The 26095-nt window shown below is 51.5% G+C and overlaps 2 protein-coding genes across 3 annotated transcripts; one reads left to right on the top strand and one right to left on the bottom strand.

Moving 5' to 3' along the window:
- The first annotated feature begins 303 nt into the window (after positions 1 to 303).
- On the top strand, positions 304 to 18054 carry CAMKK2 (calcium/calmodulin dependent protein kinase kinase 2). The gene is made up of 18 exons (XM_074554703.1): positions 304 to 437; positions 4682 to 4798; positions 5206 to 5674; positions 7208 to 7255; positions 7649 to 7702; positions 7843 to 7894; positions 7981 to 8114; positions 8714 to 8750; positions 9523 to 9544; positions 9840 to 9928; positions 10160 to 10359; positions 10448 to 10501; positions 10947 to 11020; positions 11384 to 11471; positions 11718 to 11813; positions 12354 to 12482; positions 14333 to 14433; positions 14793 to 18054. The coding sequence occupies exons 3-18, from the start codon at positions 5375 to 5377 to the stop codon at positions 14863 to 14865; spliced, it is 1551 nt and encodes a 516-aa protein (XP_074410804.1). The 5' UTR covers positions 304 to 437; positions 4682 to 4798; positions 5206 to 5374; the 3' UTR covers positions 14866 to 18054.
- On the bottom strand, positions 15475 to 26082 carry P2RX4 (purinergic receptor P2X 4). 2 transcript variants are annotated; one of them, XM_074554704.1, is made up of 12 exons: positions 25759 to 26082; positions 25115 to 25262; positions 23645 to 23716; positions 23478 to 23550; positions 22911 to 23007; positions 22677 to 22757; positions 22449 to 22590; positions 21976 to 22112; positions 20562 to 20655; positions 20398 to 20463; positions 20212 to 20307; positions 15475 to 19519 (listed from the first exon to the last, which is right to left on the bottom strand). In XM_074554704.1, the coding sequence occupies exons 1-12, from the start codon at positions 25887 to 25889 to the stop codon at positions 19487 to 19489; spliced, it is 1170 nt and encodes a 389-aa protein (XP_074410805.1). In that variant the 5' UTR covers positions 25890 to 26082; the 3' UTR covers positions 15475 to 19486. The 2 variants fall into 2 exon arrangements, with proteins under 2 accessions (XP_074410805.1, XP_074410806.1); XM_074554705.1 differs by lacking the exons at positions 15475 to 19519; positions 20212 to 20307; positions 20398 to 20463; positions 20562 to 20655 and adding an exon at positions 20694 to 21131.
- Positions 26083 to 26095: the final 13 nt, after the last annotated feature.

Raw genomic sequence — 26095 nt, 5'->3', positions numbered from 1 at the left:
GGCAGGAAGCGGCGCCGGGGCTCGGGTCCCTCCGAGGCGGCCGCGGGGAGCCCGCAGCGGGGTCGGCGGCAGCGGGACCGGCCGGGGCTCCGCGCTGCATCCCGCGGGAGGTGACGCGCGGCCCGGGGGGGAATAAAACACTGGGGGAAAATTTGTAAATAAACAAAGGAACAAAACACACCGCAACAGCGGCTTACGGGGGCGGGCGGGCAGGATGCGGCTGCCCGGGGGGAAACCTGCCCTTCCCCGGGGCGGAGCGGGGCCTCCCTCTCTCCCTCCCTCCCTCCTTCCATCGCTCCCTCCCTCCTTCCCTCCCTCCTTCCCGCTGCCGCCGCCGGAGCGGAACCGAAAGCGAAGGCGGCGCCGGGCAGCGGCGCTCCGGCCCAGCGCGGCGGGGGCTGCGGGGGCTGCGGGGTCCCGGGGTCGCTCCCCGCCAGGTCGGTGCTGCGGGAACGGGCGGGGAGGCCGGGCGGGCCCGGCCGGGGATGCGCCCGCGGTGGCGGAGACAAAGCCGCGCCCGGAGGGAGCGGGCGGCGGGGGCGGCCGAGGCGGGGATGGAGCGGGGCTGGGGCTGCGCTGCGGGCGGCGAACGGCATCGCCCCCGGACGGGGCTCTCTGGCGGCCTGTGCGGACACCCCCGCGCTGCGGGCTCGCTGCTGTCATTTCCCCATCCCGCCCCTGGCCAACGGGCCCCGCGGACATCCCGGCCCCCACACGTGCCGCGGTACCGGCGGGCGGCGGCGCCCCGGGGATCGGCCATGGGACCGGGTGGCCACACCGCGCGTTCCTCAGACCCCACGGGGCTCCTGTCCGCGGGCTGAGGGCCGGGATCGGGGGTGCCGCGCAAAGATAGGCCATGGGGTTGGGGAAGGAGGGGTTTTTAAGGTCAAGGGACGAGTGAGAGGGGATGGAGCTGGCGGAGCGACTGTGCACAGGGCACGGGGCTCATCAGAAGCCACAGGTTGGGTTGCTGCGAGTGGCAGAGCGTGGTTCGGAGGTGGGATGGAGCCCTGCAGCCACGTGCACGGCGCAGAGCATCAGGAGCATGAAGGGAAGAGTCGAGACCAAGAGCAAAGTGAGATGACCACGGGAAGCTGCTGTGATGGAGCTGTGGGCTGACTGCAGTGCTGCGGGGGCAGAAACCACCGCGGGGGACAGGAGCAGGCTGTCCTCAGGGCCAGGGGGACCGTGCTGGGGAGAGGATGTGTGGCAGCTGTGGGCGCCAGAGCTGCCTTCAATAGCCCACACCCACAGAGACAGCCCCTCCCCTGAGGCAGAGACAAACCCCAAAAGCCCATAAGCCCGTACCTGAGTGTGCTGTGAGGGCGGGCAGTTCCAGGGAGGTAATTTGCCTTTGCTTTTCAACTCTGCCTTAATGTCTTTTAAGTGGTGTTCACAAAGTGGAGAGCTGCTCCAGTTTCCTCTTGTGGGCATCGTGGGCTGGAGCTGATGTTTCCAGGGAAGCTGGGAGTTGCTTGGCAGTGCTGGACAAGGTGATGGAGGTGCCCTGAGCTTATCCTGGTCCATGCTCAACACCATCTCTGGAGCTCAGGCTCTTTTGGGATGCTCATTATATATTGCTTCAGCAGTGTTAGGCAGTATCCTCATAATTATAAAAACCTTGGTAAAGATGTTTTTGTGATTCCTATTGAAACCTGCTGCTGAGTGTTGTGACACCACAATGCTACCAGCCTGGCTTTGCATTTTTTTCCCCCAATTCTTTCCACTCTGTGTTGGCTGGGCCAGGCAGTGCAGGAGGCTCTTCCATTCACCCTGGGGATGATGAAAAGCTTTGCTGCTTGGGCACAGGGACCTGTCCTCGATGGGGCACGGGCACCTGTTTCCAGCATCTCATAAATTTGGGTGTCCTCTGACTTCTAGAAAAGCTGCTGAGAGATTTTTTTTCCATTAAAAGTCAGGTAGGGCATGCATATGGTCTTTGTATACTACAGTGACTAATATATTTCTGGCAAGGTCTGTGCTCACCCGTAGGAAGGGAAACTGTGATCGATGCCCCCGTTGCTGCAGATGACACCACTCTTGGCACGGGCACTTCCACCGCTGACCGTGACCGGGGAAAGCAAAATAGCCACTGGACTGTGCCCAGGGAGACCAATAACTGCCCCAGGCTGGCCCTGCTTGGCTTTTAACCAACCTCCAGCACTAGCAGGGGAGGATCTCTGCGAGTAAAATCAGCCCTGGTTTCGGTGTTTTGAGTTCACTTTGGTTCTAAACAGCTGAAGTTGCGATTTGTGAGCTGACCCCCATGGAAGGATGGATGGAGGGGTCACTGCTGAGCTGCCACCAAGTCTTATTCCCCTGGGAGGGTCTGATCCTCACACTGTGTCTGGCCTTGCCACAGTGACAGGTGTGGGGAAGGCGAGTGTGCAGCCCCTGCAGCTGGGCAGAGAAACAGCTCCGGGGAGGGAAGGGCAGGCAATGCATCCCTGTGCTCTGACTGAAATCCCTGCAGGCTGTGCTGGCTGCCAGGTGTCACCCTCTGCACTCGGCTGGAATGGGTCAGCGTGTTCCCCTCCCGGGGTGGCCGCATCCAGCCCAGGCAGGGCCCAGGAGCTCTCGGCAGAGCTGGGGCTGCCGAGGGGCCGTGAAAATCCCTCACCCTCGCCGGGGCTGAGGGGCCGTGAAAATCCCTCACCCTCGCGGGGGCTGAGGGGCCGTGAAAATCCCTCACCCTCGCGGGGGCTGAGGGGCCGTGAAAATCCCTCACCCTCGCGGGGGCTGAGGGGCCGTGAAAATCCCTCACCCTCGCGGGGGCCGGTTCCACTCCCATTCGCTTCCGCTCAAGCCACGTGGACGCTGAGCGAGAGGGAGAGCTGCTGCCAGGGTTTCACAGACCTCTTTTCATTTTAATATCCCTCTCCTTGCTGAATTAGATGCGAGACTGATTGCTTCGATAATCCTGCTGCAGCCGCTATGGGTTATATATGGATTGCAGCCAAAAGCTGTGCCGATAAATCATTCCTATACACCAGGCTGTTATATTTCCTGAGGATTTTGTGGGCATGTGCTGCTCCCTTTTACATAAGGATCTGCTGGAGTTCAGACCAGAATGTGCTGATTTTCCCCAGGCAAGGGCTCGGATGGGTTGGTGAAGCCAAAGCCCCCAGGCTGTATTTTCTCTCTTTTGGGATTACTGCCCTCCTTTCAGCTATTTTACTTTTCTCTCTGACTGGGAATACAGCAGTTCTCAACCTCCTCCTCCTCCTCCTCCTCATGTGCATATTAAGGATAACAGGGCTGTGTTCAACAGCGTGACCCCACTTCTGGGTTTCTCTCAGGCAAGGCGTCATCTCGGCAATTTCTTAAAACTCCCATCCTCTGACCCCTTGCACACATGCACAGGGAAAACCCCTCTGATTTCCCACTTCAGAAAATGTTACAATGGGGCTTGGATGACTTTTAGTTTATAGAGCCTGGGGAAGCCTGCTTGAATTAATCAGACTTGATATGTTTATCCTGGTCAAGCCAATTAACTCCCGCCAGCCAGGACAGCTCAGCTCCCAAGTGTGAATGAGGCTTCATAACTCAATTTTGCTCAAGCCTGGCAAAGTTTATCAGAAACCCTTGGAAATCGGGATGCAGGCGATGCTCTGGGGGCAGGATGGGATACCCAGCCATGCTGTGGCACTGCTGGAGATTGATGTTGCTACCAGTGATGTTCTGGGGTGGTTTCATCCCAAGGCTGCCCTGATGAGCTGCCTTTTTTGGTGCGGCCGCGGAGCACGGTGAGGGTAGAGGGCACAGCATTCCAGATCAGCGCCGGCTTCAGGGCAGCTATTTATATGTGCCCACTGGAGGGGTGCCCAAAGCAGGCCAGGCAAATGGCCTCGAGATGCATCCCTGTGCATTCAGGATGAATGGGGGGGCTGCCTGTTTGTTTTAATCCATTTGGGAGTGCATTAAAACAAGCTGCCGAGGGCTGCCAGCAGCACTGCGGGGGGAATTTGACTTGGCTGGTGGCTCCTGGCTCTCTCATCCAGCAAAGCCCCGTCCAGGAGTGGATTCAGCCCCACGAAACTCAGTGTTTCTGGAATAGTTTGTCCTTGTTGCTGTTCGTTGGCTTATTTATAGCCTCCCCATCCCTGTGCTTCTCCGTGCCTCGGAGCAGCGAGCGGTGCCGCGTTGGCTTCAGCTCCAGGCCGATCCCACTTGGGCACAAAAGCTCTGGTTTATAGATCAGTGTTGAAAACAGCAATTAGGCCATTGTGAAGCCTCGAGGACGGGGGAGACGATTTGATTTCTGTACTTGACCCGTAATTTCTGCTGGGCTGATTCAGAGTGGTTGTGCTGCGGGTGCAGCATGGAAACTTCAATGGAGATGAGTGGAGCTAATTTTAACCGGCCGCCTCGTCGAGGTGTGGGAACCAGGCAGAAAAACGCCTCAAACCCTGCTCATGCTCCTGGGCTGGTTGGTTCAGGATATTTTTTTCACTTCCTTCTGTGGCAACTTGTTAACCTAGAAATTAAAAACAGCACCAGTGCTGGGGCAGGGAACAGCAATGGTTTACAGGCAACCAACCACTGAACAGCCCCAGGTGCTGTGGAGTGCCTGGCATGTGTGAATTAACATAATTTTCTCCTCTTTTTTAATTATCACTTAATTATTTGATGATTTAATTTTTTTTTTGTTGTCGCTAACAGTTTTCTCATTTATCTCAAGGTTTGGGTACCTGAGTTCTGCACAAAAAGCCACAGGGCAAGGAACAGAAATCGCCAGCAATGATGGGCTGTGGGAGGAAGCAGTGAGCCAGGGGGCTGGTCCTGCACCCCATGCTTGGTAAGTGGGTCCTTTTGTCCCTGAACTGCTTTGTCTGGGGGGACTTGGCAGAGATGTGAACAGTAAAGTTGAGAACTCAGTGGTATTTATGCCGGTATAGCGCAGTTCTTTATCCTGCCCCTTTAAAATAACCCCTTTGGAGTATTTCCATAATGGAGATGATGGAGTTTTTACTCCCTGGAGGGGTTTAGTTAGAAGGACCAGAGGTGGCAGCCTTGGGGTTGAGGCTGGCTCTAGCCTGGGGTCTGTCCCATGGCAGGGTGATTGTGCATCCTTGTGCCATCCAGCACTGCTGCCCTTGGCTTCACCATTCCCTATGGAATGAATAAATCAATCCGTGGCACAATGACCGGCAGGAAATCCCGCTTTTAGCAGAGTCTGGCTGACTCTCTATCCTGTGTTTGCAGGCACATCTCCCCAGCACAGCATGGCCAGGATGAGGCCATCGGTCCCTCCACGCCGCCACGTGTCCCCAGCAGCTCGCCCGCCCCACAGCCCCTGTGCAGCGCCGGAGGCTGCGGCCGCCGAGCCCCCGCGGCCCTGCGGGACCGCCCGGCGCTGAGCCCCGGCAGCAGCATGGCCTCGCTCATCGTGGTCACCGAGCACGAGGCCGCGGGCAGCGCGAGCGAGGAGGAGATGGACGTGCCCGGCACCGAGGCCTTTGGGGACGGCCGCAAGCTGCACCTCTCCGGCCGCAAGCTGTCCCTGCAGGAGCGGCCGCAGCCCGTCCGCTCGCCCGGGCACGGCGACGGCGCCAAGGAACGCTTCATCTACCCCTCCCTGCCCTACTCCCCCGTGACCTCCCCGCACTCCTCCCCACGGCTGCCGCGGCGGCCAACCGTGGAGTCCAACCGTGTGTCCATCACAGGATTGCAGGTGAGGGGGATGAACATTACTGGTGAGGGGGATGAGCGTTACAGGTGAGGGGGATGAACGTTACAGGTGAGGGGATGAACGTTACAGGTGAGAGTGATGAACGTTACAGGTGAGGAGAATGAGCGTTAGAATGAAGGGGATGAGTGTTACAGGTGAGGGGATGAACATTACAGGTGAGAGTGATGAACATTACAGGTGAGGGGGATGAACGTTACAGGTGAGGAGAATGAGCGTTAGAATGAGGGGGATGAGTGTTACAGGTGAGGGGATGAACATTACAGGTGAGGGGGATGAGCGTTACAGGTGAGGAGAATGAGCGTTAGAATGAGGGGGATGAATGTTACAGGTGAGAGTGATGAACATTACTGGTGAGGGGGATGAATGTTACAGGTGAGGGGGATGAACGTTACTGGTGAGGGGGATGAACGTTACTGGTGAGGGGGATGAACGTTACAGGTGAGGAGAATGAGCGTTAGAATGAGGGGGATGAGTGTTACAGGTGAGGGGATGAACGTTACAGGTGAGGGGATGAACGTTACAGGTGAGGGGGATGAACGTTACAGGTGAGAGTGATGAACGTTACAGGTGAGGGGGATGAACGTTACAGGTGAGGGGGATGAACGTTACAGGTGAGGAGAATGAGCGTTAGAATGAGGGGGATGAGTGTTACAGGTGAGGGGGATGAGTGTTACAGGTGAGGGGGATGAACATTACAGGTGAGGGGGATGAACGTTACAGGTGAGGGGATGAACGTTACAGGTGAGAGTGATGAACATTACAGGTGAGGGGGATGAGTGTTACAGGTGAGGGGGATGGGTGTTACAGGTGAGGGGGATGAACTCTGCTCCTGCAGTTTTCCTGCTCCCATCTGCCTGGATTTTCCCACAGTGGCATTTCTTCTCGCTTGTTTTTTTTGGGGATAAACCCCCACAGCCCATCTGCAGGTGTGTGGCAGGGGGCTCTGGGATATCCTGGGCCATGGGGACAGCCCTCAGGGAGGTGAGACCCCAACTCACCAGTTTTTGTGCCTTTTGCTGATTCTGCAGCTCTCACAGCTGTGTTTGATGGAAGCCAGGAGTGTAGCGCAAGTTTCTTTCTTTACTCCTTAAAAATAAAAAAACAGAGAAGTTCACTGAGATCTAAAGAGAAAACAGGCCTGCCTCCCCCAGCCTGACAGAAAACAGGCAGCAAGTTGCTGCTTTGCCCAGAAGAAATAAAATTACTCGGCGCCAGGTTGCCAGCACTAAACCCCTCAGGGCTCTCCCTGTCCCTCGCTCTGTTCCACATGAGTGGACAGGACAGGATCCCTGCCCAGCCATTAACGTTTGCAATTAGCCCTCTATAAACACACCAAAGTGTGCCTTGGTGGGTGGTTTTGTGGCTCATGAATCAAAGCTGCCCCACAAGTGTGCTTGAGCAGAGCAGGACGGGGTGTGAGTTTGCAGAGAAAGTTTTGCAGGAGATTTAAAAGGACAAGAGCAAATGTGAGCAGCTTTGTGGCTCATGCCAAACTTCCCTGCTCTCTCCCCACAGGACTGTGTGCAGCTCAACCAGTACAAGCTGAAGGATGAGATTGGGAAGGTGAATATTGGGTTTGAGGTGGGATGAGGGGTTTTGGATTGGGAGAGTGTCTGGCTTGCTTTCACTTTCCAGTCATAGGAATGCTCCAGAATAGGAGCAAATCCAGCCACTCACCACGGCAGCTCTTTGTTGCTCACTGTTCTATTCTGAGTGGTGCCAATTGAATTGTATATTATTACTAATTTCCTCCCTTCCCCCTCCCTCCCACACAATGGGGCATTTGAAGCTCTCCTTTGCTGTCAGTGTGATGTCAGACTGCACACCCCCTGCTCATCCCAGATCTCCCACCGGCTCTGTGATCCCTGTGGGGTGGGTTTGTGGAGGAGCCTGGTTTGGTGATGTGGGCTTTCTGGATTGTCCCTAATTGTGCCCCATGGCTGTGCCCCTCTCCAGGGCTCCTATGGGGTGGTGAAGCTGGCCTACAACGAGGATGATAACACCTACTATGTGAGTAGCACACAGCCCCAGAGCCTGCAGCAGGGCAGGTGGGAGGGGGATGGATCCTTTTTGCTGACTCCCTGCCCCATCCCACCAGCCACACTTTATCCTTGACTTGCCCAAATTCCACATTTGTTCTCCTTTTGCAGGCAATGAAGGTTCTCTCAAAAAAGAAGCTGATGAGACAGGCGGGTTTCCCCCGTAAGTGGCAGGAAGCCTTTTGGCTGGGGCTGTTTTGGGGATCCTGGGGGTTGTTCCCATCTGGACCCATCTGTGCCTTTCCTCAGGCCGGCCGCCGCCCCGCGGGGCCAAGGCTGCTCCCGAGGGCTGCCTGCAGCCCAGAGGGCCCATCGAGCAGGTCTACCAGGAGATTGCCATCCTCAAGAAGCTGGACCACCCCAACGTGGTGAAGCTGGTGGAGGTGAGTGCTGGCCCCTTTCCAAAACTCCTCCTTGAGCGTGACGGAGCGTGAATGCTGCAGGGATGGGCTGGGTGAAGGGGAGTGACCCCAGAAGGGAGCAAGGGCAGGTCCTGCCTTTGGAAGAATGTTGTGTTTTCCTTGGTTTAGAAGGTTTTTTATTCTCACCTCCCAAAAGATTTTTTCTTCCCTGCTCAGAAAGGGAAATTGTTTCTTCTGTGGAGGAAACAAGTGCTGAGACAGGTTTTGGGGAAGAACTGGTGTTTCTGCGAGTTCAACAGTGCAGCTGCCTTGCCCTACACCCACTGCCTGTATGAAACAGCCCAAAAATCAAGAATTAAGGATGTGCAGGCTGGAGTTTATTTGGCTCATGAGTCAAATGATGCTTCCTGTGTGTTTTAAATATTTGCTTCCTTGAAGTACAGCTACATCTCTGTCCTCTTTTTTTCCCTACTCTTGTGGGTAGAAGCTCAGAGATGAGCAGACCGTGCTGATGGTGCAGATGGTGCAGAACTGAGATGGCTGCTAAATAAAATATCACAATGCTTAATTTGCAAGGCTTTCTTGGCACTGTTTAATTGCCTTTTTGCTTCTTTTGGCAGGTCCTGGATGACCCCAGTGAGGATCACCTGTACATGGGTAACTGCCCACTGCCCTGGGGTGTCAGAGGGAGGGGGCAGAAGGTTCCCACTGGGTTTTGGAGCAGCTCTGTGTGCAGGGCTGGGTCTCTCCTCCACTATGGGTATAGCCTGATGTGCTGGAGGAGGAAATGAGATGCAGTCTGGGTTGTGAACAGAGATAAGAGTGCTTTATAGCACTTTATTGGCATTAATTCAACACCAGGGCATGCTTTGCCATGAGAGGCACCAGCATTGATGTTCTCAGCTTTGAAGCTGGAATGACAGAAAGCAGTTCTATTTCTCTGGCTTTGGGAAAAGGCATGAATTAATTATCCAGGGTACCAATGAGCCACATCCCAACCTGCCTGGGAGACTGCAGTTGTTGCTTCAGGTAATTCACAACTTTTGAAGAAGGTTTGTTCTTCTATCATTTACGTTCAGCCTGTACTAGTGGAGGAGCATGTGATGCCTTCATGGCCAAGCACTGAGGTTTGCCCAGGGTGTGGGCTCAGCCTTTTTTGGTGGCAAACTGAGGGGTTTTGTGGGCCATGGAGGGCACGTCATGATGCTGAAGCTGCAGCACTGAGAAGACAGTTGGCAGCATCCCCTTAACTGAAAACGGGATCAACCCAAATGCCACATGCCTTGCATAAGACAGCATCTCCTTTTTAAAAATAACATATTATTTTTAGAATTTTTGTCATTAAAATAATTGCTTTTGTCCTGAGGCTGTGCTCACAGGAGCCATACCCTGTAAGCAATCTGTAATCACCTTCTCTTTTGTGTTGCAGTGTTTGAGCTGGTGAAGCAGGGGTGAGTACTGAATTCCAGATTTAATCCTACTAACACTTGAGCATCCAGTGGGTCTGTGGGTGGCAGAGCTTGGCCACCCAAGGTGGGAATGGGGGGCAGAGGTGATGGGGAGGTTCATGGTTGGGGCTTGAGCTTTGAGTAGCATTTCCCTGGCCTGGTTACAGCTGAGTACACCTTGTGTACTGTGTGCCTGTGTCTGGGGTTGTGTGCTGTCACCAGCCAGTGACAAAGCCTCCAGACCCTGTTTCAGCACATCCAGGTGGGGAATGAATTCCATTCTCTGTTGCCTTCACAGCCCTGTGATGGAAATCCCAACCTTGAAACCTCTCAGTGAGGACCAGGCTCGGTTCTACTTCCAGGATCTGATCAAGGGCATTGAATACTGTAAGTGTCTCTGCAGAAAGGGTGGTATTTCTTATTTTGGGGTTTTTTCTGAACACCTGGAGCTGGCCTTTCTGCTGCTGTAGGATGCCATTTCTGGTGGCTCATGCTCTAAAGGGGTTTTTAAAGCTGGGGCTGGTTGTGGTGTTAGCACACAGAGCCACACGGAGCCCTCGTGGCTCCCTTGCTGCCAACCAGGGCTGCTGCTGCACAGTCACTGTCCCTCTGCTGCAGTGCACTATCAGAAGATAATCCATCGGGATATTAAACCTTCCAACCTCCTCGTGGGGGAAGATGGGCATGTCAAGATCGCCGACTTCGGAGTGAGCAACGAGTTCAAGGGAGCTGATGCCCTCTTAACCAACACAGTGGGCACTCCTGCCTTCATGGCCCCAGAAACCCTCTCAGAAACCAGGAAAATCTTCTCTGGAAAGGTATTTAATAGCAATTTGAATGGTCTTGGGCTAACCTTGCACAAACAAACCTTGTTGTAGATCTAACTGTGCTTTCTTCACTCTGCAGGCTTTGGATGTGTGGGCCATGGGGATCACGCTGTACTGCTTCGTGTTTGGGCAGGTAATGAGATGGATTTTTTGGTGCTGTTGATGTTTGGGGGGTTGGTTTGTGCCTCCCATGTTCCAGGTAAGCAGTGGGGCTGGCACCTTGTGTCCCTGTTGAGCTGAGTGGAGATTAGGATGTGTGGATGGAAATGGGAAACCTTTGGGATGGGTGCAGCCAAAAGGACCGGGCTTCTCTTCTTCCCCAGTGGAAAAAAATCTAGTTATGCGCAATTTTTTTAGGAAAGGAGTTCTTTTAGTAATTGGTAATTTTTGGTTAAATGTTTTTTTTCATTGAGTTTAAAAGTGACATTGATATAATTGGAAATCTTCTGGGATTTCTCTGTAACTGGATCTTTGCTCTCCTTCATACCCTATGAGATCCTGATGCTCCTCTGGCTGCCTCACGATTTCCTCTTAAGAGAAGTTGTTGCTTTCCTCATTGCTCTTTTTCTTTGTGGTAGTGCCCTTTTATGGATGAAAGGATCTTGAGTTTACACAATAAAATCAAGACCCAAACGTTGGAGTTCCCAGACCAGTAAGTACTCAAAAACAAAACCAACCCATCCGTCCTTATTTTACAGCTCATTTGAATTGTTTCTCAAGCACTGCCTGGGTAGGGCTGGCCCTGCTCTTCTGTGGTTTTGCAAAATTCGAGATTTGAGTTGGTGTCTCCCTGCCCTGTAAATGTGGGATCACACTTCACATTGCCTCAAAAGGGAATATTTTGCTTTTTTTGGGGGTTTGGAGAGGAGGGGGTGTACAAGAACCCAAAGCTGCCTCCCTGTTGGGGCTGGAGTGCAGCCCCTCTGCCCAGAAGGTCCATAGCTGCACTGGGGTGAAGAACAGAGGCAGCATCCATCCCTTTCCCCATCTCATCTCTCCCTTCCTCCTTCCACAGGCCAGAAATTACGGACTTCTTGAAGGATTTGATTACACGGATGTTGGATAAAAATCCCGAATCTAGGATTTCGGTCCCAGAAATCAAGGTACTGACACAGCTTCCTGGTGCTGGCTGTGCCTTCACTTCTGTTGGGTTCTCCTTGCTCGGCTGTTTTTGGGAGTCAGTTTGATCGCGCCAGGCTAGGTCCTCCCCCTGTGCCCAGGGCCCCTGGGCAGGTAAGTCCCAGCTCCTTCCCCTGCTCCGGGACCTGCTCAGCTTTGGGACCTTTGGTGCCTATAGGAGTGGCAGGCAAAAGGAAATCCCCTGAGTACAGTATTTCCTCTGCTACCAGGAAAGTACTGTGCAACAGCCTTTCGCAGGAGATTTCTGGTCCTTCGCCCCTGCGGGAGCCTGGAAGGGGCGAGAAGCTGAGAGAATGGAGAGCAAGGTAGGGGGAAAGGACTGTGGGGGAATTCTGGAACCTTCTGTGCTCCTCCTGCAGCCGACCAAGGCACCAGGTGTGTGGGCCAGGAGAAACAGGGGCTCTGCCTCCAGGCATGGATTAATCAGCTCCAGGACGAGGGCTCGGTGGGTCTCCCATCACTGCTGCTCATATGTGTGGACTGGAAAAAGTCTCTCCTGCCTCCTGGTGCTGTCTCATCCATAAGATGAGAGTGAAGACAGGTCTCCTTCCCTAAAGCCCAGAGATGCCCAGTGCTGTAGGTGACCCAGGTTATGGCTTGGTTGTGTAGCTGGCTCTGGAAGAGCCACACCATGGCATTTTCTGCTCCAGGCTGTGCAGTTCCTGCTGGCACCCAGGTGAGCGGGCTCAGCAGTGACATGGCACAGCCCTGCCCTGCTCCCTGGCATTTCAGGAGCACGTAGGGGCCATAGCTTGGACAAGGAGATGCGTTTGCCAGGCTTGTGTTGTTGTTTGAGTTATGAAAAAAGGGAAATCGTTCCTGACAGGCTGTGTTATTAATTGAAGTTGCACCCTTGGGTCACCAAGAACGGAGCGGAGCTGCTGCCCACGGAGGATGAGAACTGCACCCTCGTCGAGGTGACAGAGGAAGAAGTGGAGAATTCAGTGAAGCACATCCCCAGCCTGGCCACCGTGGTGAGTACAAAGGAGCTGATGGCCTGTGGATGCACAGTGGGGTGGCCCTGGGCAGCTGGAGTTCACTGCTGAAGGGCAAAAGCATTGGGCAGGATTAGAGCAAAGACCTTCCCTGTCTTGGAAACAAGTGCTGCAAGACACTTGGGTGTCTCAGGGTCTCAGCAGCTCACTGGACATGGCCGTACCCCACAGTGCAGGGGAATATTTTAGAGCAGTTTCAAAGATAACTGTCAGTGGGTTGATGGTCTCCATGCTTGAGCTGGCTGCCTACATATCACTGTATTTGCTCAGGGCAAAACAGCATCTGGTCCAGAACCTGCCTGTGGCCAGGAGCAGATGTTTTGGCCAGGCACAAGGAGCTCCTGCCCTGTTCTGCCTGTCCAGCCAGAGGGGCTGTGGGAGGTTCCTGGGATGGAGATTTTTTATCTGGGCCACGATGTGCATCAGCCCCCGCCTGGAGCTATTCTTGGTGACTTCATCTCATCTCTTTTCAAGCTCATATTTTTGTTCTCTGCAACCCACTGTGGTGGTGAGAACCACATTGTAACCCCGTCCTGTGTAGAAAGTGAAATCCTTTGTGGTTTTGAACCTAATGATTTCTTTGGGTGCCGCCAGCCCTTGTGTTAGGAGAGAGCGAGCGACCATTCACAGCTCCTGGCCTGGTGTTATCTGCCTGTAGGAACCCAGGCTGGGATTTTTTGAAGAACAGGTTTCCCTTTTAAGCCCCTTTTCCATCTCATGGCAAATGTGGCCTCATTTCTGGAGCTCTCTCCCTTTTGGATGCCCTGCAGAAATCTCACTGACCACAGCTGTGTGAACATGCAAATGCACCTTGTGCTGCTCAGGCTGAAAAAGCAGATGTTGTCTAAAGAGCTCACCATTGATGAGGGGTTTGCCCCCTTTTTTCTGTTCAGAGGGGACTTGATCAGTGGGCTCGGTGCTCCCAGCCCTGTTGAAATCCAGGTGTGTTCAGCACAGCTCAAGGCAAATCAGATTTTACTGCACCTCTTTGACTCTTAGATAACACACTACCTCCAGGCAAATGTGGTATTTTCAAATTTGCATTTGATCTTCAGCATTACCCTCTGGTGCTGATCTTTGTGCAGCCAAGTGCAGGCGTTGACGCTCCAGTACGAGATGCACTCACGTGGCTTTGACTCCTAGAACACCCTCGCCTTCAGACACAGAACAGCTCCCTGTGCGCCCTGGTGAGCAGATAAACGAGGCACAGGGGGATGAGAAGCAACATCAAATGAAGTCAGGGCTCTCAGGGATGTCCCTGCTGAGGCAGGGTTCAGTGCTGCTCACCTTGATGTCTGCTCCCACCAGCACAACAAGCTGGGGGATGCCAGGGAAGAATCTTGACACATCTCAGTTCCCACCGGTCTCTGATTGGTAACTTTGTGTTTTGCAGCCAAAGCTGGACAAATGGCCAGCTTTCAGTTTGGTTTCAGGTGAACATTAAGGTAAAATTGTACCATTTCCTTCCCTTCTCCTTTCCAGTGAATTATTTTGCCAGGTAATAATGGAGGACTGGGAACTTACAGGTACTGGATGCAGCAATCAGTAAAACCTACTTCTGGAAAGAAACCTCCCAGTCTTGGCTTTGCTCTCCTTTCCAGCCTCTTACACCTGGTGTAGCTCTCACCTGCAGGGGTTTCAGATGAGGATACAGCCCCTGTATTAAGCAGCTGGAGACTTGCAAAGATGCTTCCTTCTGATTTCTGTTTATAGAGAACTTTGACTTGTTTTCACTATTTTTTTTAATTACTCGGGCATGCAAGTTGGATGTTCCTGTTGCTCTTGAATGAAGGGAAAGCACCCCAATGAACTGCATTCTGGTTTTGCAGATCCTGGTTAAAACGATGATCCGGAAGCGATCCTTTGGGAACCCGTTTGAGGGGAGCAAGAGGGAGGAGAGGCCATTGTCTTCCTCTGGGAACCTGCTGCCGTAAGTGTCACCACCTCACCTCGGCCCCAAAAGACCCCAAAAGCAGCTTTTTCTGATCCTCTGAGGGAGAAATTAAATAGTTGGGTTTTGAAACATAAGGGCCATGATGGCAACATTCACACCCCACCTGTCTGATCTGTAACTGCTTTATGGGATTTTTGTGACATGGAATATCCTGCTGTTCTGATGGGATGAGAAATATCTTTTTATGGCACTTCCAGTCTGTTACATGGGGAGAGATGACACATGCTCAGTGTCCCAAAGATCCCATGGCAGGGAAGGGGCAGAACTGGTGTCTCATGGCCTCCTTTCCCTTCTTCTGAGTCACTCAGCAGCTGTTTGATTTCCTTTGAAAACAGGAAACAAGGCAGTGAAGATAACCTGAAATGCAACGATTTGCCCAACGTGGGAGAGGAGGAACTTCTTTCTTGAGCGTGGACTTTACGGTTCTGCCGAGCAGCTCAATGCAGGGCACGGCACCAAGCGTGACCAGAGCCCAGAGCAAACACAGCATGACATGGCGCTATCTCAGTACAATGCTGGATGTAGAGCTCACATAGCAGCATGTTATCACACCTTATCAGACATCTGATTATTTGCCATAAACGTGGAGCATCTCCGAGCACTTGGACTGCTGACTTGTGGTGGGAGAGGAGGCGCTGGCGGACAGCGGAGAGGTGAGCGGTGGTGGTGAGCAGCAAGAGGGCTTTGCAAAACAAAACCCACAGCAGCCAAAGGAAAGTGCATTTGGAACTGCTTTGAGCTGCTTGTAATGCCAAATAATTTGCAGGGACTGATGCCAGCGTCCCAGGGGCACGATGCCCATGGCGTGGCTGTGGGCACGTGCAGAAGGGTGAAGCTTTTGCCAAGTGGCATACACAGCAGTAAAACCAAGCACACGTGTGCACTTTGAGAGTTCACGACCTACCAGGAATGTTGTTGCATCTATTTCTTGTAGTTCTGGTTTGTTTTTAATTGACACCTTTTTAACTGCATGGGAACAAAGCAAAAACCCACCTGTTCAGCTTTTTAAAGAATGCCTACCTTTGTGAGCCAAGTTGTATGAAACAGCATCTTCAGGACGTTCAAAAAGTGAGGTTAATTACCTCCTCAGGTAATTAACACCTTTCCAGAGGCCTTGGTGTGACCAGGACTTGGTAAGTTAGGTATTCAGTGTATGAAAGGAAAAGGTATTTAAGGGCTTAAGTTCAGCTTGAACTATTTTTGCTGCAGACATATGAGTGAAAGGTGGTGTTTAGAATGTTTTAAACAACAGAAGAAGCACTAACAGTTTGTTTCTAAATATTTTACTTGATCTAGGTAGATATACTATAAAATATAAAATTCAGGGTAAAATCCTTCACTTCCATGTACATTACATGGTTTACTACAATTAAAAATAATACAACTTATGCTGGTTTTTAAGTATAGACTTAGGGCTTGCTTAGAATTTAAGATCTTAATGATTAGCTAGTAATTTTCAAAGAAACATTTGTTTTCCAAACTCTTAATCTGGATTCTGGGGCCAATGCTATGTATTTTTTGCAAGTTTGTTACCAGTAATTTGTGAATGCCTGTGGATCAGAGGCTTGTTAGTAAACTAAGTGTATATCTAGTTAATGGATTGTTTCTTACCAAGAGCTCTTTCACCTTCAGTCAGATTACTCTGATTATTCGTGGTGCTTGTACAAAATAATAATCTGCCATGTGGTGGGAGAGACTCTGGCATCCAGACTCACTTTCCCAAGTTCTCTGTGCTTGGACAAAGCTGGAGAACGAGGAGCCAGGGTTTGCCTGAGGAAAGGGGTCACGGTAAGTACAGTTGTTTTGTGGCTGGAGCATGGGACTAGGGGGGAAAAGGTCTGATTTTTTTCCTTTCTCAGTCTGATGTGGTTGTGTGACCTTGAAAGAGGCATTTGATGTACCTGACAAGGAGTATTTGAGTCTCCCAAGCTTGTGAGGGACTGTTAAGGTGTAATTCTTTGCCCTCAGGAAGAAGGCACTAGGAGACTGCCAAATGTCTTGATTAAAGGTAAAGTCTCTGCCTGTTAACCCTGGCCTTGGATGCCCTGCCTTTAGAAAGTGACCATTCCCTTGTCTTCCTTTATTTTATCCTGGACAGCACAAGTAGCAGCGTGCCAAGGTCCTTGGCCCTGCTGCAGTCAGACTTGGCCTGGTAATTCCTGGTTAAGACTGGTTTTTGTTAGAGCCAGGACAGCATTAGCAAGGGTGCAGATGCCTACCCAAACTGTCCCTGACACCTTTTGATCACCTGAAGCGATGTTCCCCCTAAATTGCAGTTTATTATGGAAGCATTGTGCTGCTGGCCTCTTTCCAAAGCCAGTGAGGACAGTTGGTGGTTTAGGAGCAATACTATGGAGTTTGGAGCCATAAGACATGCACTGTTTTCCTCCCATTTCAGTCCGAGGCTATGCCAAAGCCCTGCAGCTTCAGCTATGGGAAAACCAAACAGGTAACTTGGGGGCCAGCACTATTGCAGCTGCCTGCTCCCCCTACACAGGACTTTTCATTGTGGAAATGTGTGTGAGTGGGCAGCCTGGTTCTCTAACCCTGCAAATGGACTTGATCTGCCAAAAAATTGTAAAAAGCTAGGGGATCCAATTCTTTGTAGGTAGTGCATAGTAGTGTGTGTGGTGTGTTTGCTAGAGGTGTGTTGTAGAGATCTCTGTGCTGCCCATCCCTGGTTGTGATTTGTCAGGTGAGCCAGTTTACATTGACCCAACAGGTCTGCCAGGTTTAACACAGCTTCTCAACAGCTGTACCAGCTCCCCAGAGCCCAGCCAGTCTCTGGGCCTCAGATACTCCCACTGCTCAGTGTCTGCCTGCCTGCATGGCCTTGGTTCTAAAGGATGCTACACTCAGCACTTCCCCAAGGTGCTCTCCAAACTGAGTGTCCCTCAGTGCAGGCTCTGCTGGGGCTGCAGCCAAATGCACATTTGGAAAGAAATGCAATGTGGATTTTTCTGGTTGGTCAGCTCTGTTGAAAGCTTAAAGCGTGGCCGTGTGAGGGAGATCTCTCTAAATGCATGACCTGTTAGAGAAGCTGTACTGTGTATATAAACCTGCTCAGTTCCCCAGCTGCTGTTCCTTAGTAGTAATGCTGGCTTTCTCCTTATAGTGAAGTGAACATTTTGCTTGTGCCTTGGAACTGGGCGATAGCTTGATTTCCCCAACTCCCTTCCTTCCAAGCAAGCCCGGTGCTGACTGTGGGCTTATTGCTGGGTACTAAGCCTTTCTGGCTCTGAAAGCACACAGGAAAGTGCTAAGGGGAAACCAGGCCTCTTATCTGAGTAGCTTTCCATGGTGGTCCCCTCTTACCTATCAGGCAATTGATCTGTTTCTTTTCTAAGGTCCTGAACTATTCCTGATTTTTATACTGTTTGTTTAATGACCAAGGCTTGTGTTTCACTCCTACCCCTTTATTATGCATTTAACTTTATCAGGTGTATCAAGTTTAAATACTGTGTATTTACCACTTTTAAATTATATTACCTAAGAAGAAAGAATAAACCAACAACTAAGTGTTTTTCCACACAGGTGTTCAAGCTTCACTGTACAAGTTGAAATAAATGACATGCAACCAAACCCAGAGTTAATTGATCAAGTGGAACCATTATTCTGTTTGAGTGGTCTTTATCAAGCTGTGAAAGTGTGGTTGTTGGAAGAGAAATCTGAAAGCACTCTCCTATGTTAGTGAAGTCTGGTGCTCTACCATTACTGGGGACCTTGGGCTAGGATGGGACCAGAGCAGCTCGAGCACTGTATAATCCAAACTGAGCATTCACATGCACAGACTGGAGTGTCCTTGCAAGGGCACTCTTTGAGCTGGGACACAACTTAGTGCTCAGCTGCAGCAGGCACATAAAGAATAAAACAAAATGGTAATGCTGTGGTTTACCCCCTGTGCTGCTGGAGAAAGGCAGCCGGGATGCTGGGGATATGGAATAGATCCTGGGGCTCAGTAACACCACAAAAGGTTCAGAGAAAGGGAGGACCTGGACTTTGTGAGTCAATGTGATTACTAGAGGTGCTCAAAGCCAGGTGAATATAAAAGCCAACAAATCCACTTCAATCAAATTGTGTCAACTGTGTTAAATGCAGCAGCCCAGACACAGTTGGTGTGGCAAGCAGTTGGTACCAGCACTCAGATAAAGACCCTAAGATCTTGGCCTCTGACTTACAAGTCTTTTCCCTTGGAGAGGGTTTAAGGCAACAGACATGGACAAGGTGTCAGGAGAATCAGGCAGAGCAGCTGTAGTTGCAGCAGCACTTCTGCTGAGAGAATGAAGAGGCAAAACCCACAGAGCCCTGGCTTTGATAGCCCTCCACTAACACTTGGTATGTGGGGAGAAATGAACAATCAAAACCCAGCCTGCAGAACTTCAAGAGGGCTGAGGGAAGGTAGTATTTTATTAAAGTAAATTTTAAAGTAATAGCATAAAAATTAGACAAAACAGAAGAAAAGTTCTGTAACCAGTAAGCCATTTATCACAGCACAATGGAATCAGACTCTGCTTCATCTTGGTCCGTGGCCACTGGAGCTTGAAAACCCCAGTGAAATAGTAGGTACTGGCTCAGCTAATGTTCACAATCCTTCAGGGAAAGAAAAGTGACAACAGCAAGGAGCTGCTGTCCCAAGGTTAGGCACCTCCTGGCAATGGCAATGATCAATCTAAGGAAGAATCTGTGCCTTTTGTCCTGTGCCCTCTGCTATCAGTGAGCTCAGGGACAGGACTGGCAAAATGATGATGCCAGAGCTGTCTCTGTCCCAGGCTCAGCCAGTGCAGAGGTCTGGCATAAAGTACAGTTTTCCCTCTGTGTTTAGTGCAAATAACCTGGAAAGACAGCAGACAAGGAGCAGACCCAGTTGTTCACCCTGGGACTGGCTCCCAAGTAGTAAAGAGTAGTGAAGACTGTCCCTTTCTCAGTTTGGTTCCCCACTGCCAGCAGGGAGGGGGTGGTCTCATGGCAGGGTCAAGAAATGTTCCCAGCAGCGCTTTAGAGCAGCAGTTGGTCCTGCAGCACCAGGAGCTCAGGGGTCTGTTCCATATGTGTCACCAACTCCCTGGAAGGATCAGAGATTACAGTTCTCTGCCAGCTCTTCTTTCTTCCCCTTCCAATCACATAAAATCCTTTGCCCAGGAAAGCTACTTCCTGTTACTCAGACTTTACTCTTCCAGTGGCACGAGGTGTTTTAATTGAGAAATCTGCCCTCTGCAGCCACAATTCCCACCAAGCACAGGCCTGTAGGGCCGAGCTCTGTCCTCAAAACCAGTCAAGCAACCAACTAAATCCTACTGACCAAAGAGATCATTTGATCCCTGGAGGGAGCTGTAACTGTGGCTGTCAGCACACTGCTTTCAGAAAATACCAACCCATTGAATGATTTTTCTCACAACTGCAGGAACCCCAAAAGCCAAGAAGGAAGGATTTGATGGGAACAGGGGGCTGTTCCCTACAGCTCTTAAAAGGAAAATGCCAATGACTGCAACCCAAAAAGGAGGTGCAGTAGGAGCATGACAAGTTCTTGAACATATATTTTCCTCTCCAAGACTGGTTACCCAGGAAACATGACAATATTTGTTTATAGTGCTCTTCCCTGCAGCAGCTTTGAGTTAAAAATTAGCTTCTCTGATGAAGACAAAGTTTCCCTAGAACTGTGGTTCCAAATCCCCGTTTCTACATCCTGTTTCAGAGTCTCTGCAGAGTCAGAGGAGGAAGCAATTCTGCCTTTCCCCTGCCTTCATTGATGCTTACCAGTTCATAATCCTCCACATATTTGTACTTCTTCTCCCGATAGAAGTATCTCTTCTTCATGCAATACAGAACAACAATGTCACACAGCACTGTTGCCTAGTGGAGATTGAAAGAGCTTAAGACAGGGATCCTCACAACTGAGGCACTAATCCAGAGCAGAGTCCAAGTGCAGACAGTGTCACTTACCACACCAAACAGCGCTAAGCCAGAGCCGATGTTAATCATGGTAGGAATGACATCAAATTTTCCTGCCTAGAAGACAGTTACAAGCCTGAGCATGCTTTTCAGCATCTCTGAAAGTTCTGAAAGTTCTCAGTTCACTACAAGACCTCCAGGAACTGTCACCCTACCTTTCCAAACACTATGATATCAAAGCGGATGCCATAAGCTTTGACAAGTGTCCGTGATTCAGTGCCATCACTATTCCTGTAGTATTTTGCAAACCTGCAGAAAAGACAGGTCAGAGCTTAACTGGAAATTCTGAGGTTGCTTATGTGACCATGCAACATCCAGGTGTGTTCCCCATCCCAAGAGGATGGGCTGAACGTTGGTACTTCCAGTTACAAGCCCGAGTGATGGAGATTTCATGCTGGCAAGCTCATATAGGAGAAAAACCCAAAGCAGGTGAATTCAAGGCAACAGTGAGCACTGTAAAATGAGGAAACTTGCAAGGCATAGGAAGGGGAGAAAGCAGCTTTAGCAGGGGAGCAGAAGGACTGACAGAACCAAGTCAGCCACACGAGAGAGGCAGGCAGGGGCTGCAGGGGACCAGGCAGCCACGAGAGGGCAGGGCCGGGAGCACCGCGCGGCTCGGCCCGGCACACAAAGGCTGCTCCGCGTTCCACACTGGGGGACAAACCACAAGGAAAAAGGGATGAGAACAAATAAGTGAGATCAGACTTACTCTGCCACGTGGTTGACTAAGCCAGGAGGAAGCAGAGAAGAGGGTGGAAGAGAAAAGGAAGGAATGGTAAGGGGCTGTACCAGAGTCTGGAATTAGCAAGAGCATTTCAGATCCAGCTGTGATATCCTCCAGACGGTCCAGACACCCCAATACCTGCCGGCCCAGCACCTCCCAAACACACATTTGTGCTCTGCACAGCTCCTCAGCAAATTCATCCAAGTTCCACCCAAAGATCCTCTGTCCTAAGCAAGATTTTGTTATTCTACAAATAACAGCCCTGAGCTGTGTTTCCTCACAAGCAGGAATCTTGCAAGGACCTTGGCAAGGTGGCTAATCCTTATTTAATATTACAGTCTGAGTCTGGATGCAACCAGCTGCCAGCTCTGTGCTGGTGTTTTACTGGAAGTGCTGGACTTAGCTGTACTGGCCAGAATGTGGATGTGGTGGTGCATGCCAGGATACTCCTGGTGCAGATATGGTCTTCAGCTGACAGACACTGCTACAGGTGAGTTTTTCCCCCAGGCAGAGTGAAGGACATGCTTCAGTCTCCCAACCCCACCTCAGTCCCCTCAAATTCTGCCCTATCAGCACACCCTGAGACAGTCAGTTGTCCCATTGCCATCCCATTTATCAAACAGCCACCAAAAAGCTGATGCAAACATGACTTGGGCACTCTGACACCATCAGTGGAGCTTCAATGACCTCCCCCCTGTGCTGTGGTTTGCACACAGTGAGGATCCCACCTGCTCTGTCTTACAGCATCAAAAACACTCTCCAAGCACCACTGAAAGCCCCAAACTCCCACAGGTGCCAGTGGCAGATGGAGCTGAGGCACCAGGTGCCCTCCACAGCCACATTACCTGAAGTTGTAGCCGGGTGAGACGGTGTGGGCAGAGTCCTTGTTGTCGAGGCGCCGGAAGGAATATTTTGGCACACAGTGGGAAGCGGCTCTGTCCAGGTTGCAGTCCCAGTTGATCTGCAGTGCCATCACTCCACCCTGCCCAGTGGAGGAGAGGAGGTGATGGGCAGCCCAAAGTGCACGGCCAGCCCAGCACCAGGCTCTCTGCTGACCAGGTCCTGATTTACCAACTCTAATCCCAGGCTCAGTCTAATACCCTTTCCTGCTGCTACAGTACCTTGTACATAATCCCACCCAAACAAAGCAAGGCCAATCATTGGTTAAATAGAATGCACTCCAGTCCCTCTGGCCAGAGCACTCTCCATCCTGCAGCTCATCTGTGCTCTGTGGCTCATGCCACGAGGCAGAGGAGACAACCCCCCACCACTCCTTTTTAAAAACAGCCGAAGCTCAGGAGAAGGGTCTGCCAAATACCTCCACAGCCATTTCCTGGAAGTCCTGCCCTGCAGCTTCAACTATTTTCCCTAAACGGAAGATGGGGCAGAAGGGATCAGTCTGGGCATCATAGACGCAGTTCTTGAGGTAGGTGGAGTTGATGGTGGGGAGGATGTTTCGCCTGCAGCAGAACAGAAAGAGAAGAGTTGTTGCATCCCCTTTACTGCCCAGGAGACCAGACAGTGTGATCACCCTCTCCCTATTTACTTGCTGAAGTTGAACTTGCGGTACCAAATGTTGTTCTTCACCAGAAGGGTGAAGTTCTCAGCTTCTCGCAGGAACGCTGGCCTACAAAACAAAAGGAAATACAAACAGGACTCTGCAGAGGTCTTGGTGCTCATCTCCTCAGCTTTTCCCAAGAGCATGTCAGTGGCAGAAGCATCAGCTGTGTACCAGGATCCTGCTCTCAGGAGGGGCACTGCAGGAAGACAGAGCACTCACTTGGGTATGTGATAGTCATCCTCCACAGGGCACCACGCAAAGACTTCACAGGTCTTGATGCTGTTGTTGTATGGAACACACTCCCCGGTCTGGATGCCTGGAAAGACGTGCATGGAGGTACTGCTGAGCAAAACCAGGCAGTATTTGACCTGTGACACTCCATATGGTGAAATCAGTTTTCCCAGAGGTGAAGTGCCACTACCAAACCCCACATTATCTTCCATTGCAAGTGTCACTTCAGAGAAAGAAGTATTAGGTGCTTTTCCTGAGTCAAATCTTCATCCATGTGAAATACTGCTTCAGGGACTGAAGGCCATGAAAAAGCTTCACACTGTTTGCTAACTCACCAAAGCCCACATCTACTCAACATCCACCCAACACAGTCTAAGTTCATTTGGTCTAAGTCCACCAGAAGAAAAATCTGAGCTTCTGCTTCAGTTCTCTTACATGTGAGAGAAAGAGAACAAGGAGACTGAAGTGAAATGGTGCTTCCTTCACAGCAGGGAAGGCACAGCACAGAGGCACCACAGCCCAGACTGAAAGGAGCTTTTGTAGCAGGTTTCTTACCACTGCTGTGGGTGCTGACATATCCTGGAACACAGTTGTTCTTCACCTCGCACTTTGTTTGATCGTCTGGGAGCTGGAGAGGAACAATAGTTACAGAAAACTCTGAGAACCCTCCCCCCCACACTCCCACCCACACAAGGCAGGATTAAAGCAGATTCTGCACCTACCTCCGGGCAGTGGCCTTGGCTCTGGTTCAGTGTAAGGATCACATTGGTCATGACAAACACAGTGTTCTCACCCTGAGCATGCAAAACAAGAAGGAAACTTAGGAGGGACAGTCTGCAAAGAGCATCCAAGGCACTGCAGCAAACAGCTTTGTTGTCAGAGCCCAGGTGGCCCAGCAGAGGGGACCTGCCCTGGACACTGCTGGTGCAGTGCTAAAGCAGCAGAATCCTATGTGTATTGCCTGGTGCTGCTGTGTTTAGGCACAGGAAGGACTGTGGCACTGGCAGCTCCTTCTGTCCTCCCACTCGGCCCAAAGTTCCTAAAGTTCCTCATTCACATTACAAAAACAGCTCACACAGCTCCTCAGGGGAGTTGTAAGGCAGGTGCAGAAATAGAGCTCCAGCTGCAAGTCCGAGCCAGCTCCCACTCTTTATTTTTGCAATCTACCAGTCAGGAATTTGCCCGGTCCTGTTCCTTCAGGGAGCACTATTTTCATTACTTTACTTTCACTACTTTCACATCTGTATGACTCCAGATCTGTCATCTGCTTCCGCTCCGCTGATACGCAAATATGACCACTCAGCCAAAATCTGGCTAAATCTGTCCTTTTTTCTGCACCACATGTCATGTACACAGAGGGACCCATGACCAGCAGCTTGGCTGTGCCTGCCCAGCCCGAAGGCCACCACATGTGGCCCACACAGCACAGATTCCCACAGATACAGGCAATCAGTAACTACAGCAATGCTTCCTGCTCACTTCTGCATCAGGTGACCTGCAAGCTGTTCCTGTGGCTTCTGCCAACAACTTAACTTGGGGTTGTTTGCTTTAGAAAGCATTAAGAAAGATGACAGGTCGTTATTGTTGCAGATTCTTCCTGATGCCAGCAAAGTCCTCCTCTGGCAGGACCCGTGCTGTTGCAAGTCTTTGTGGGCACCATGGACAGTGGGATCAGTGCACCCTCAGAGAAGGAAAGGCTCAAGGAAAACTTAGAGCCCATTTGAGTACCCAAAGAGGGCTTATAAAAATGAGGGAGGGGGACTTTTTACACAGTCAGATAGTATAGGGGGAACAGTTTTAAACTAAAACAGAAGAGATTTAGATTAGATATTAGGAATTCTTCCTTGTGAGGGTGGAGAGGCCCTGGCACAGGTTGTGAGAAGCTGTGGCTGCCCCTGGATCCCTGGAAGTGTTCAAGGCCAGGTTGGGCAGGGTGTGGAGTAATGTGGGATAGCAGCCCTGCCCACAGCAGAAGAGTGGAACAAGATTATCTTGGTTGCTTCCAAACCCAAACCATTCTACAACTCTACACAAGCACGCACATAGACACTTTTCTTGTAATAAGCTTCCCCAGGGCACGGGCTCAGCATGATCTGCAACAAAGCAAAGCTGCTCCAGCTCTCAGTGGACTTTTGCAAAGCAATAGCTGCTTGCTAGAAAACCCTCTTTCTGCATGTGAAAGTGGTTAATACCTGAGGAGGGATGACATAATCAGCTACATCCCAGATCCTGGCCCCCAGGGTGGATGTGTTTGTCAGTGTTACACCCTTGACCTTCGTGGTTACAGAACTGACCACAGAGTCTGTTTCCTGGTAACCCTTTTCCCACAGAAAAACCCACCTGAAAGAGAAGGATTGCAAGAAACAATAAATAAACACCGTTAATAAGTTCAGGTTGGAATTTCTCCTTTTTCCATATTACCTGAAAGGGCCATTCCAGACAGTTTCACAACTTTTCCTTACAAGAGAGTCACAAGATTGGCAATCTCCTGTCTGATTTTTGGGGTGATATTTTTTACTTTCAGACTGATTGCTTTCGACAATCACCATCTGAGATGGTCCCACTCCTGAAGAGCCCTTGGGCCATTCGCTTAAAAGTTGGACCTGATCCTTGTGGGGTCCTTTCCAACTCGGAATATTCTGCGATTCTGCCCACAATCCCAGTTAAGGCCGCTCGGTGAGCTCCGGGCCCCCCTCAGCCCGCGCTGCCCTCACAGGACCGGTCCCTGAGGGTCCCTGAGGGAGGGGCGGCTCCCGCCCTCAGCCGCGGGGCTCCCAGCGCGGAGCCGCCCGCTGCCCCTCAGGGCGGCCCGGACCCCGCCGCTCTGCCCGCTCACCCGATCACATAGGCGAGGATGCCGAGCTGCACTGCGCGGTTGATAAGCCCCACTTTGCGGCTCCGGATCAGCACGATGCGCGGGGTGTCGTACTCGAAGAGGAAGCTGTGGAGAGCCCCGCACAGCGCCATGGCGGCGGCCGGGACGGGAAGGCGGCCGGCACGGAGCCGTCCCGGGCCGGGCCGCGGCTGCCGCAGCCCCACAGCGCCCCGAGCCGCCCGCCGGGCGCTGCCGCAGCCCCGGGGCCCGGAGCAAACTGCCCGAGGCCAGCGGAGGCAGCGGCACCCGCGGACTTTACGCGGCTGTTTTCACAGAATCACAGAACCCATTTTAGGGT

This window comes from Zonotrichia albicollis, chromosome 18 (genome assembly GCF_047830755.1).
Source record: "Zonotrichia albicollis isolate bZonAlb1 chromosome 18, bZonAlb1.hap1, whole genome shotgun sequence".
NCBI lineage: Eukaryota > Metazoa > Chordata > Aves > Passeriformes > Passerellidae > Zonotrichia > Zonotrichia albicollis.
Note: the sequence above shows the minus strand (reverse complement) of the source record. Positions and strands in the feature narration are given on the sequence as shown.

Excerpts from the sequence above, each read along its gene's own strand:
- CAMKK2 (XM_074554703.1), top strand. The coding sequence starts at position 5,375 with ATGGCCTCGCTCATCGTGGTCACCGAGCACGAGGCCGCGGGCAGCGCG. Across the intron at positions 10,360-10,447 it reads GGAAAATCTTCTCTGGAAAG|GCTTTGGATGTGTGGGCCAT; the intron begins GTATTTAATAGC and ends TTCACTCTGCAG. Across the intron at positions 10,502-10,946 it reads ACTGCTTCGTGTTTGGGCAG|TGCCCTTTTATGGATGAAAG; the intron begins GTAATGAGATGG and ends TCTTTGTGGTAG.
- P2RX4 (XM_074554704.1), bottom strand. The coding sequence starts at position 25,889 with ATGGCGCTGTGCGGGGCTCTCCACAGCTTCCTCTTCGAGTACGACACC. Across the intron at positions 23,717-25,114 it reads ATTATGTCATCCCTCCTCAG|GGTGAGAACACTGTGTTTGT; the intron begins GTATTAACCACT and ends TTGCATGCTCAG. Across the intron at positions 23,008-23,477 it reads TGTCAGCACCCACAGCAGTG|GCATCCAGACCGGGGAGTGT; the intron begins GTAAGAAACCTG and ends ACGTCTTTCCAG.